The sequence below is a fragment of the Scyliorhinus canicula genome, chromosome 8, assembly GCF_902713615.1.
Source record: "Scyliorhinus canicula chromosome 8, sScyCan1.1, whole genome shotgun sequence".
NCBI lineage: Eukaryota > Metazoa > Chordata > Chondrichthyes > Carcharhiniformes > Scyliorhinidae > Scyliorhinus > Scyliorhinus canicula.
The window spans coordinates 3,174,329-3,187,399 of record NC_052153.1 but is presented as its reverse complement, the minus strand read 5'-3'; the positions used below and the strand labels follow the sequence as shown (position 1 = coordinate 3,187,399).

Sequence of the window (13,071 nt, the reverse complement as noted above, 5' to 3'; positions counted from 1 at the left end):
ATAAAGTGCTGTCAAAAACGGGTTGGAGGTGGGAATGTTTCGCACATATACAGGGAATTGTTAGAGTGGGAAGGGGTCCCATGTGTAAAGAGGAAGTGGGACGAGGAACTGGGAGGGGAGCTGGAAACTGAACTGTGGGGCAAAAGCTTGAAAAGGGGAAAATCCAGCCTCGTCCTGTGCTAAACACAACTTGATTCAGTTCAAGGTAGTCCACAGGGCCCACATAACGGTAGCCCGGATGAGTAGGTTCTTCGAGGAGGTGGGAGGACAGATGTGGGCGGTGTGGGGGTAGCCCGGCCAACCATGTTCATATGTTTTGGGCATGTCTGAAACTGAGGGAATTCTGGCAGGGATTTGCAGATATCATGTCGGAAGTCCTGGAAGGTAGGGTAACTCCAAGTCCAGAATTAGTAATATTTGGGGTGTCGGAGGATCCGGGGACAAAGGGGGGAGGGAGGCCGATATCCTGGCCTTCTCCTCCCCGGTGGCCCGGAGACGGATCTTGCTGAGATGGAGGGACTCGGAGCCCCCGGAATCAGGAGTGTGGGTCAGCGATATGGTAGGCTTTCTCAGTCTGGAGAAAATCAAGTTCACTCTAAGAGGATCAATACAGGGATTCGCCCGGAGTTGGCAGCCGTTCATCGATTTCTTTATCAAAAACTGAACGTCAGCAGTAAGGTGGGAAAGGGAAAAGTGTGGCGGGGGGGGGGGGGCAGGAGGCATGGTGATGTTAGATAAGGACAGGGAATTTAGTATACGGGTAATTGGGGATAGGGCGGGAGAAGTGGGGTACGTGGTTTGTTTGTTATTTTGTGTGTCGACCGGCGGAGTTGTTTCAGAAATCTCAATATGCTAAATTGTGAAAATTACAAATGCTTCAATAAAATATTTTCTAAAAAAAAAGAAAAGGCGGTGGGAGCAGATTCAACAATAACTTTCAAAAGGGAATTGGATAAAGAATTGAAAAGAAGAATTTTGCACACTATTTAGAAAGAGCAGAGTGAGTGGCACTGATTAGAGAGCTCTGTTAAAGGTCCAGCACCACCAAAATGGGCTGGATGATTGTCTGCTGTGCTGTAAGAATATCTAATTGTCGTCTTAAAGTGCAACGTCCCTGAGATCTATCTAAGCATTGATGCCGTCTTTTTCCAGCAGAATACTACAGACGCCAGCAAGAGGGGCGGCTGCTGCTCTATGCCATCCTGGGATCAGCAGCGATGACCTGTATGACTATCCTATTAGCCTTTTGCATTGTTCTTCACTTCAAGAGGAACAACTTCCAACGGAGAATGGTGCAAGCGTTCCAAAACAGCTCGGTACGATCACAAGACCAAACATTGCTGGGTTGACATCACTGTTGCTCCTACAGGGAGATGTAATCGAGACCCTTCCAATAAGAAAGTTCTGCGGGTTTTACAGGACTGAGTAATATCTCTTGGGACTCAACTTAAAATATCAATTAATGTTCACTAGGTGTGTCCGGCCATGGCCGCTGAAGTGAAATGTTTTTGTGATCTGATCATTCACTCTAGGAACATGAGAAGGCCATTCAGCCCTTCAAGCCTGTTCTGCTGTTCAATTAGATCATGGCTGAGCTGTATCTTAACCCTGTCGACTGACCTTGGTTACAAGACCCTTGATCCACTTACTCCACGAAAATGTATTCCTCTCACTGTTGACATTTTCAATTGGTTCCCAGCCTCAACAGATTTTTGGAGAAAGGGGTTCCTGATTTCCATTGCGCTTTGTGTGAAGAAGCGCTTCCTGAAATCACACCACCATGCCATGCAAAATCAGGGAGCATCAGTCGGCAAGGGTAGATGGAGAAGTCCATTCTGCCATACCAGAATTGCCATTGGCCACTTTTCTCTCCTTCCCCAAAAGGATTCTCTTAAACCCCTTGGCTCTCCACACCGCCATCCAGGGGCTCCTTGCCGAATGTGGTGATAGAGCCCAAGACGCGGCAGGAAAGATCCTCATTTTCATTAATTGAGGGTGAGGCCTATGTAGCATCCTTCAAGTTAGCCCTGGTGTCCGGCTGTTGAAGGCCTCAATCTCAGTGGAGCCCATCAGCGAAGACGTGAGTTTCCAACACCCCTTTTGCTGCTGTACTCTGTCCCCAGAGCAGCTCCGTTGGGCCTTGCCTCTTGGTGCTCCTTCCTGGAAATGGCGGCCCGCCAGTGAAGTCAAGATAAACCCTAATCCAGGCAAATGGGCCAATTTAAGTGGCAGCTGGATCTCGGGCTCAAAAAGAAAATTCCCATGGCGACTCAATAATTTTTTTTTTAATAAACAATTTTATTGAGGTAGTTTTTGGCTTTATAAACAGTTACAGACATCAACAGAAAGAAAGCAAAAAAGGCAAAAATGTGCAAACATCCACGTACTTTCAATACTTCCACCGTAACATATTGCACAAGCCCGCTCCTCTCCCACCGGTACTACCCGCCATATTTTCCCTCCTACTCTACTCTACTCTCCCCCACCCCCCCTCCCCCCCACCCCCCTGCTGACGCTCACTCTCCCGCAAAGAAGTCAATAAATGGTTGCCACCTCCGGGCGAACCCCTGCACAGATCCCCTCAAGGCTAACTTAATTTTTTCCATACCCAGGAAACTCGACATGTCCGCAACCGACTCAATAATTTAAATAATTTTAAATGATCTTTCTTACAGAATGACACTTAACCTGCTTTTATTTTTTTGCTTTGAAGAGGGAGGAACCTATTATTCAGTTTAATTCAGGGACCCTCACTTTGACCAAAAAACCAAAGCCTCAGTTGCGAATGCCAATTGTTTACCCTGTACTCCAGTGGGATGATATCAAATTTGAAGACATTATTGGTGAAGGGAATTTTGGACAAGTCTTGAAGGCTCGAATTAAGAAGGATGGGCACAAGATGAACGCTGCCATTAAAAGAATGAAAGGTAAGACTCCTTTGTTATATAGGGACATTGAAACAGGAGGGCCATTCAGCCCATCGAGTCTGTTCAACCATTCATTTAGATCATGGCTGTTCTAAATTGTAATCCCATCTACCCACCTTACCTCAGTAACCTTAATCCCCTTAACTAACAAAAACTTAACAACCTCAGTGTTGAAGTTTCCAATTGATCGCCAGCCTTCTCAGCCTTTTAGGGGCGAGAGTTCCAGATTTCCGCGCCCCCAGGGTTCGAAGAAATGTTTCCTGACATCACCCCTGAATGACTGCCTCGGATTTTAAGGTTTCCCCCCCCCCCCCGCCTTATCCTGGACTCCCCCACCAGAGAAAATAGGTTTCGTCTCAATCTTTATTTCATATCTGTTGACGATAGACATCACCGACACCATACCTTAGCAGACTGCTTATGAATACAGTTTTAACACGCAAACCTCACCCCTTCCCTTGCTATACATGTTGAGTTTTATATCTTTCATACAAGAAAATGTTTAGTTTGAAGTGACTGCTTCCATTGAGTGGGAGGTGAGTCCATTGTTCCCTGGTGGGAGTGGTCAGTTGCCAGAATCATTTCCTTGATATTTTATGCATCATTGAGATTTGGTTAAAGCCCCTAGTCATTTGGTTGAGGGAGCACCACAATTATCTAGCTCTCCAAGGAGGAGGAGACAAAGCAGTTCAAATCGGGTAATGGGCCTGAAAAGGCATTGCAGGGGCGAGGTAGGGGGGAGGGTGGATTTAAAACTCCTGGCCCAGGATTTGTGATCAGCAGTGAAGGAATGGCCTTTGCCGTTCGTTGCCCTGGCTTAGTGTTGCCTTTTGGGCACCAATTTGCAGTCACCATGCACCAGTAAGTGCCCAGTGCCCTCTGCAAGATACCTGTGGCGGGTATGAGCAGGGCATGCAAGGTCCCTTAACCATTCAGATTGAAAAATCTTCACTGATGCACGCAGAATCCGAATCCTGAAGTGTCAGAATAATTAATTCAGTGTTACAGCATGACCAGAAATCAAAATCGAGACAAAGAAAGGTAGGATGAAGAGAAACCGTTAAAGGAGAAAGATATACAAAATACTTAGGGTGGGATTTTCCAGCCGTCCACTCTGGCGGTATCTTCCAGTCCCCCCCCGACGACGCACCCCCACCACAGGTTCAGCGGGAAGCCCCGCTGGCAATGGTGGAACCGGAAGGTCCGCCGCCGGCCAATGGCGGGCCGTCTTCCGCATGGCCAGTTGCATGGAAAATCCCACCCTTAATCTCAAACAACAATTAAAACCTGAAGGATGAGACTCCAAACTCATGAAAGTAATTTTCCGAGGGCAGAGAGGTTTTGTGTGGAAGTAACTAAAACATGTTCACTCTGAACAAAGTTGACTTACGTTTGAATGTATCAGCCGAACATTCTGTGGTATGTTTGTGGGTAACCAGTGGGTAAGTATTACATCTTCACACTATGAGATGAGTAGAGCAGTTTTTTTCAGGAACAGGGAAGTTCAAACAGCAACTTCAGATTTGCATATTTAAGTGTGCATGTGCAGACCCCTGGGGCTGGATTCTCCAGAGATCGGGCTCCCTGCGTCATGGCGGACTTGCACCGCGGACCATCATCAAAAATGTAGACCTCCAGCGGGTCCGTGCCACTCGATCGTTCCCCTGGCCGTCCATGAGGCCACCCCCCCCCCCCCCCGGTGATCGATGCCCCCGCCCCCCGCCAGGGTGGCCGCTGACTGAGTCCGCAGCCGCCACCCGAGGTTCCCGACGGCCGATATGTGGTTAGCACCACGCCGTCGGGAACTCGGCAAGTTTTGTGTGGAGAATCGTGGGGGGGGGGGGCTCTGTCAATGGCCCCCTACCCGCGCTGTGTAGATCGCGCGCGAGAGACTCCCGAGCAATTCTTAGAATCGTTTTAGCAACGCCGGTCCTGATTTCCGGGTAAACGGCCATTCTCCGCCCCCCCATGTTGGACGTTATTTTGGTGTGGATGCTCGGAGAATCCAGTCTCTGATGTCTGATTTATTCCATTATAATTACAAGTGCTGGTATCCTCTATGTTATTCTCGAATAACAAAATCCAGGGACATTGCTTTGCACAAATTCTTCGCTATTAACTGTCAGCATAATTAATTTCACCTTTATTACGGTTTTCTCTCTCCAGCCTAATTTGATTTTAAGTCAGAAGAGACAGGAGAGGCGTTGAATGAATATTTTTCCCGACGTCCATCTTACATTCACCACTGTATTCACATGGCCACAGCACACCCCCCGCTCCCCAAACCTCTGTGACCTTTACAAGGCCCCCCTGACACTCTGAGAACGCTGCCCTGCTCCAATTCTGGCCTCTTGCACATCTCCAGTTTCCTTTGCATCAACTTTGACAACCGTGCCTTCTGCTGGGCCATTCCTCTGGAATTCCCGTCCTGAACCTCTCCATCTCTCTGCCTCTCCTCCTTTAAGACTCTCCTAGTTGCTTGATCAGACTTTTGGCCAGCCTGTCCTGTATGTGGCTCAGTGTCCATTTTATTTGATATTCGCTCCTGTAAAGCATCTGAGGGCATTTTAGTACATTAAAGGCACCTTGTAAATTTGTTGTTGATTGTGTGCGAGTGATAAAATGGTCCCAAAAATTTAGCTATTTGTTCATTCTTAGCACTTACAATTGAAAGTTAAAATCCTCTGGTACTATTGGAAATAATCTTGCTGCAGCCTTAACTGTGATTCTTACTCCTCCTGTAGAATATGCCTCCAAAGATGATCATAGGGACTTTGCTGGTGAACTGGAAGTTCTGTGCAGACTTGGACATCACCCAAACATCATAAACCTTCTGGGAGCCTGTGAGCACAGGGGTATGGATCCTTCATCATATTCTGTCTCATTCTGTGATATAGATTGTTAATGGGATAGAAATACTCCAAATTCTGAAAGGCAATATAGCTTCAATCTGTAGACCACTTGTTTTTGTATCATTTCTATGGAGGAATATCAATGTGATGCAACATTTCTTATCACTGGTACGGTTGGTCGAAGTTTTCACATCTCCAAGTGTCAGTCTGTTGTGTGTAATGATTATCAAACTCTCAGATACAGTACCCATGATTTCTGACTTTCAAAATGGTCAGAAGAGTACAGGGGAAAATATTCCAACTATTATTTTGGTGGATGCTACTCCTTGCTGGAATGACAGATTGTTGAATAGTCACAATGCAGTATGATAAATCAGTTCAGACTGACTTACAGGGCCGAGAAACAATACAGGTACTAGTTAAGGTACTGGGGGCTGGTTTAGCACAGTGGGCTAAACAGCTGGCTTCTGAAGCAGAACAAGGCCAGCAGCACAGATTCAATTACCATAGCAGCCTCCCCGAACAGGCGGCGGAATGTGGCGACTAGGGGCTTTTCACAGTAACTTCATTTGAAGCCTACTTGTGACAATAAGCGATTTTCATTTCTGATAGACCTGCTGTCAGTGTTTTATATACAATTCCTATAACCAGTGCTCTCAACACTATGAGCACGTCTTGTATTTTGCTCATCTCTTGATCCAAATGTAGTTAAGGAACAGATATTTATACTGAGACATTTATACGTTATTGGACTAATAATAGGTTTCAAAGGCATTTATTGGTTTTCATTATTAAACCTACATTGATAACTCATAGAAATCATAGAATTTACAGTCCAGAAGGAGTCCATTAGGCCCATCGAGTCAGCACCGGCCCTTGGAAAGAGCACCCCACTTAAGCCCACACCTGCACCTCATCACCGTAACCCAGTAACCCCACTCCACCTTTTTGGACACTAAGGGCAATTTAGCATGGCCAATCCACCTAACCTGCACATCTTTGGACGGTGGGAGGAAACCCATGCACACACGGGGAGAACGTGCAGATTCCGCACAGACAGTGACCTAAGCCGGGAATCGAACCTGGGACCCTGGAGCTGTGAAGTAACAGTGCTAACCATTGTGCTACCGTGCCGCCCTACTATTATTAGTAATAATCAAACCTTTACTGTAATAACTATCATTAATAACACGATGATGGCTATTATTAATAATTATTATAACCAAGTTCATGTGCATGGTACTATTCTCGTTAACTCTCATGTCACAGGCTTCAAGTTTGAGGGGATCTGTTGGAAGAGGCTTGTTGAATACCAACACCCCTTTATCCATTTTTACTTCACTCGGATGACGCGAGAATCCACATGTTTCTAAGTATTACCTCATCCAATTAGCTGGACTTCAGTTTTAATCAGAAAATCTCTCCATAACTTGACTCACTCCCTAATTTTCCAGGTGCATGACATCAGCAGAGAGATTGTTGTACCTCTTCATCAGCAATATCTGTTTCTGTGTGTTCGGTGCTTCTGTCATAACTTGTTATCAGTCGAAGTCGCTCTGACTAGAATTCTGTTTCACTCAAACTGTCATTCGCACAGAAACATTAAAAACAGAAGTTAAAAGTTTAGAATTAACTTTGTACAAAATACCTGCTTTCTATGGTTTTCCATCAACGTTGAAAACTATTAACGGGCTTTGTATTTCTGTTTCAGAATGAATACCTGTTCATTAATAGCTTTATGTACAGAATTCTAGAGAGTTATTTTTTTTCTTAATGGTCTGTCAAGTATAAAAATCTTTGAAACTTTATCATGGCTGATAGCCTGAGAGCACCAATGGGCCATTGCTGTTCTTTCCTTGCTGATTTGTTCAGCTTTAGTGAAGAACTATTCTGCAAAGAATCTGTGAGATTACAGAACTCTGCACATAAATAAAAGGAAAACTCGGCCTGGAAAAAGAATCACAGACCAGCAAGGGAGTTCTTGGACAAGTATCGTTAACCATTTATATACATTGCTTTTCCATTGGAGAAGTGGTTTCGAAATATCTGCGCAGGAACAAGGGGCGGGATTCTCTTTCCGGCCTGCCCCGTTTTCCGGCGATGTGCCCCCCCCCCCCCCCCCCCCCCAGCGGCAGTGGGATTCCCGTTCCCAAAGCCGGTCAAGGGTTTCCCATTGTGGCCATCCCCACGCCGTCGGGACTCCAGCGGGCGTGGGTACGCTGCCGGCGAATTGGAGGATCCCGCCATCGGAGAATCCCGCCAATGACCTCCAGGATCTGAAACCCAACAGGAGGCTGGTGCAAGATTTAATCGATGTGTTCAAAATCATGGAGGGTGTTGCTGGAACAAATAAGGAGAAATTGTTTTCTGTGGCACGAATGTCAGTTACCAGAAGACACAGATTGAAGGACGAGGGAGAGATGATTGTCTATTTTAACGCAGTGAGTTCTGCTTGAAAGGGAGATGGAAGAATCTTCAAAACTAACTTTCAAAAGGAAATTGGAGAAATAATCATAAAGGAGAAACGTGTATGGGCTGTGGGGGAAGAGCAGTGAGTTACACTAACTGGGTAGAACTTTCAAAGAGCTAGCATAGGCACGATGGGCCAGATGGCATCCTCCTGTGCTGCAAATGTCTGAATTTCTAAAAGCCCGCACGAGGGATGATCTATGAGTCACTGTTTCCAATCCTCAAGAGCAGCCTGATTTCAGTCACTCCGACATTGCAATTCCCTCCCTAAACCTCTTCACCTCTCTCTTCCCTTTTAACGCGCTCCTTTAAACGTTGACCAAGGTTCTGATCAGCTGATATCACTTGTGTGTCTCGCAGTCAGATTTTGTTTGGTTCCACTCCTGTGAAGCATTTTACTGCATTAAAAGTTTTGCATATTTTGCGAGTTATTGGTGTAAGTATATTTTATCCTTTCCGTAGATAGCTGTGCTATTGGGTCCTGTTGGGTTTCTGTGCAGAATCTCCACTCTGAATGCTCTGTGCGATCTCTATGCTTTTGCAGGATATTTGTATGTAGCGATCGAATTTGCACCACATGGGAATTTGCTGGATTTTTTGCGGAACAGCAGAGTGCTGGACACCGACCCTGCCTACGCCATTGCCCACGGCACCGCCTCCACTCTCTCCTCACAGCAGTTGCTGCAGTTCGCAGCGGATGTGACAAAGGGTATGGATTACCTCAGCCAAAAACAGGTTCGCTTCACTTTTGTAATGTCACCCCTATCATCATCTTCTAGTGTCTTTTGGGCGTCAGTTTGAATTTATGTCTCGTTTGCCTCATTATTTTGTTCATTTTATTTTCAATCGTGGTTCCGTGTGGGGTGTGTGTGTGAGGGGGGTGTGTGTGTGTGTTTGGGGGAGGGGTAGCTGAGCCATTGCAGGGGGGTTAACGCACATCATCAGCAGAACAGTGGTTAACACTGTGGCTTCACAGCGCCAGGGTCCTAAGTTCGATTCCCTGCTGGGTCACTGTCTGTGTGAAGTCTACACGTTCTCCCCGTGCGTGCATGGGTTTCCTCCGGGTGCTCCGGTTTCCTCCCACAGTCCAAAGACATGTAGGTGGATTGGCCATGCTAAATTGCCCTTAGTGACCAAAGAGGTTAGGAGGGGTTATTTGGGTTACGGGGATAGGGTAGAAGTGAGGGCTTAAGTGGATCGGTGCAGACTCGATGGGCCAAATGGCCTCCTTCTGCACTCTATGTTCTATCATTCTCCTACATGACCCAAGTATGAATCCAGTCCAGACCGAGTGGATTAGTGGCCCCTCCTGTTAGTTACAAGAACCCGATCAAGAAGTGAGGCTCTACATCAATTCATATTATCAGGCGATCCAAGGAACAACATTTATATTTTCCCAGGCCAATTGGTAAGGGAACGCGATAATTATTTTCTTTTTTTTAATAAATTTAGATTATCCAATTATTTTTTCCAATTACGGGGCAATTTAGCGTGGCCAATCCACCTACTCTGCACATTTTTTTTTTGGGTTGTGGGGGCGAAACCCACGCAGACACGGGGAGAATGTGCAAACTCCACACGGACAGTGACCCAGAGCCGGGATCGAACCTGGGACCTCAGCGCCGTGAGGCGGTTGTGCTAACCACTAGGCCACCATGCTGCCCAACGCGATAATTATTTTGAGCTCCACCTGTCACTTGGTTTCTCTAGCCAATTGCAATGCTCCACCATCATGATTGGTTAACAGATGAGAAAGCAGAGATTAAATTTGGATCTTTCATTGAACTCTTTGAATTCCTCAGTTCTCTGACCACGTTGCTGTTCAAATGCATTTGGGAAATTAGAAGTAAAATGAGTGCGAGTCAAAACTGACTTCCCTCGGGGTCGGGTAAGGGTAGCAGGAACATTGTCATTTTGGGGATTCAAATTAATATGGTTCCCCCACCACCCAAACGGTGCCCTCAATGGGTTTTTTATGGTCTCCCAATTAATGTTCATCTGGGCAAACGCTCATCTCAAACCCAGAGACTCCCACTATGATCAGCAAACCCACCTCCGACCAATCAATCAGATTGACGATGGTCACGTACTCGCAGTGGGGAGAGAGAGATCGAAGTAGCAGTTATCTTTTTTTTCAATACACTGTTATGGGCCAGGGCTTAGAAAGTCCAAAGTATATTATGAAGCACACCTGACCTATAACTGTTATGTTGAATTTGGCTAGGATGAGCGCAAGAGCCCTTCACTTCAAGGGTGAGTCATCAGACCTCCTAGGCGTTTTTATCAAAACAAAGTTTATTATAAGAATGTAGTTAACATATATAAAACAGTTAGGAAGAAGTTGTTCTCAATTACAAACACGAAAAAACAAACCACAGCTACAGTAATCTATGTACATAATTCTTAATGAATCCCCCTTATAACTGTTCCAATTCAATACAAAATCCAATAAACCAAATCATGTGGCCCAGCACACTGTAATCTCACTGGAATGGGACTAGTCCTTTCCCGGAGATTCTGATCCAGTTCCAACCAGCAGATTCAAAATTCCATCCGGAAAGCAACTCTATCTTTAAAGTTACCAAGGCAGTTTACCCCACCCAATGTGCTTTCAGTTCACTGGGACAGCTTTAAAATGAAAACAGGGAAACATTGCTTCTCTATTGCAGTCCAAAGAAAAAACCAAAACACTAAACCCACTCTCACCTGACAGCCACAGCCCAGCTCCACCCACAAATTACATCACTGAAGCCATGCTACAAGCCATGTGATAAGACAAAACCTTTCTTAAAGGGACACTCACATGAGAACGCCCATTTAATACCCATCTATTGACAGCATTCTCTCATTTGTTTAGTTTATTCACAGAGACTTGGCGGCTAGAAATGTTCTTGTGGGGGACAGTTATGTGGCAAAGATTGCAGATTTTGGACTGTCGAGAGGGAAGGAGGTTTATGTGAAAAAGACAATGGTGAGTGTAAAAAAAAAATACCTGTGTTTTTTTTAAATCACGTCTGTAGAACAGAAAAAGACAGTGAGATTGTTGGTGTCTGCTGCAGCTGTCTCGGACCACAGCTCTGGCGTTCCCTCCCCAAACCTCTCCACATTCCCTCCCCAAACCTCAACCGCATTGTTTTAGGCCTGGGGTAAAGGCAGCAAATTTCCTTCCCTAAAGTGCATTAGTGGCCCAGATGGGACTTTACGACAATTGATGATAGATTTATTCCAGGATACGTATTCCAGATTTTATTCATTGAATTTAAATTCCACCAGATGCCTTGATGGAATTTGAACTCATTGGTTTCCCAGAGCATTAACCTGGACCTCTGGATCTCTAACTCGGTGTTCCTTTAGGGCTCTTTTATAATGTATTTATTCACAGGATGTGCGCATCGCTGGCAAGGCTGGTATTTATTGCCCATCCCTAGTTGCCCTTGAGAATGAGCTGCCTTCTTGAACACTGCAGAACCTGTTGTAAGAGGTTTTGATGCAGATTGGTGTCTTTCTCGTCATTTGCCGTCTGTCTGGAGTCACATATAGGCCAGACCAGGTAAGGACGGCAGATTTCCTTCACTAAAGGGCATCAGTGAACCAGATGGGTTTTTGCAACAATCCAGTGCTTTATGGTCATCATTTATGATCGTCAGAGGCTTTTCCCCAGGGTAGAGGGGTCAATTACTAGGGGGCATAGGTTTAAGGTGCGAGGGGCAAGGTTTAGAGGAAATGTACGAGGCAAGTTTTTTACACGGAGGGTAGTGGGTGCCTGGAACTCGCTGCCGAAGGAGGTGGTGGAAGCAGGGACGATAGTGATGTTTAAGGGGCATCTTGACAAATACATGAATAGGATGAGAATAGAGGGGTATGCATCCAGGAAGTGTAGAAGATTGTAGTTTAGATGGGCAGCATGGTTGGCACGGGCTTGGAGGGCCGAAGGGCCTGTGCCTGTGCTGTACTTTTCTTTGTTCTTTGTTTATTACTAATGCCAGTGTTTTTATTCCAGAATTACTTAATTCACTGAATTCACAAACTCTGGTACAGGATAGTAGGATTTGAATTCATGGTCTTGGATTATTATTTGGGGGCAATGGTGTCATCATTATTTAGTAATAGACATTGGACTAGTAATCCGGAGGCCCAGACTAATGCCCTAAGACACACATGGGTTCAAATCCCACCAAGGCAGCTGGGGGAATTTAAATTCAATTATAAATCTGCAATAAATATCCTGGGTATTTCGCTAATCAAGCAGAGTCAGCATGGTTTTAATAAAGGGGGAATCATGCCTGACAAATTTTGATAGAATTCTTTGAAGTGGTAATGAGCAGGGTAGATGAAGGGGAACCAGCAGATGTAATATACTTGGATTCCCAAAAAGAATTTGATAAGGTACTGCACAAAAGGCTACTTAATAATATAAGAGCCTATTGTGTTGGGGTGGTACATTAGCACAGATAGAGGACTGGCTCACTGATAGAAGACAGAGAGTTGGGATAAGAGGAGCATTTTCAGGATGGCAACCTGTAACTGGTGGAGGGCCTCAGGGATCAGTGCTGGGGCCACAATTATTTACAACATATATAAATGACTTGGACGAGGGAAGTGAATGTTGGCAAGCTTCCAGATGACACAAAAATGGGTGGGAAGGCAAATGGTGAGGATGACAGAAAGAGTCTACAGTGGGATAGAGACAGGTTAGGTGAGTGGGTAGGAACATGGCAGATGGAATATAATGCAGGAAAATATGAAGCTATGCACTTTGGTAGGAAGAATAAAGGAGCTGATTATTATCTAAATGTATAAAGACTGCAGAATACTGCGGCTCA

The 13,071-nt window shown here is 45.4% G+C and overlaps 1 protein-coding gene across 2 annotated transcripts in view; it reads left to right on the top strand.

Moving 5' to 3' along the window:
• The window catches only part of tek (TEK tyrosine kinase, endothelial), a 111,899-nt gene that overhangs the window by 87,201 nt on the left and 11,627 nt on the right, over window positions 1-13,071 (top strand). Inside the window, exons 14-18 of one of the 2 annotated variants that reach the window (XM_038804024.1) lie at window positions 1,156-1,316; window positions 2,714-2,927; window positions 5,672-5,782; window positions 8,793-8,983; window positions 11,106-11,219. In XM_038804024.1, the coding sequence (XP_038659952.1) occupies window positions 1,156-1,316; window positions 2,714-2,927; window positions 5,672-5,782; window positions 8,793-8,983; window positions 11,106-11,219 (791 nt within the window). Of the gene's footprint in view, window positions 1-1,152; window positions 1,317-2,713; window positions 2,928-5,671; window positions 5,783-8,792; window positions 8,984-11,105; window positions 11,220-13,071 lie in introns of both variants that reach the window. The other variant, XM_038804023.1, reaches the window with a different exon arrangement.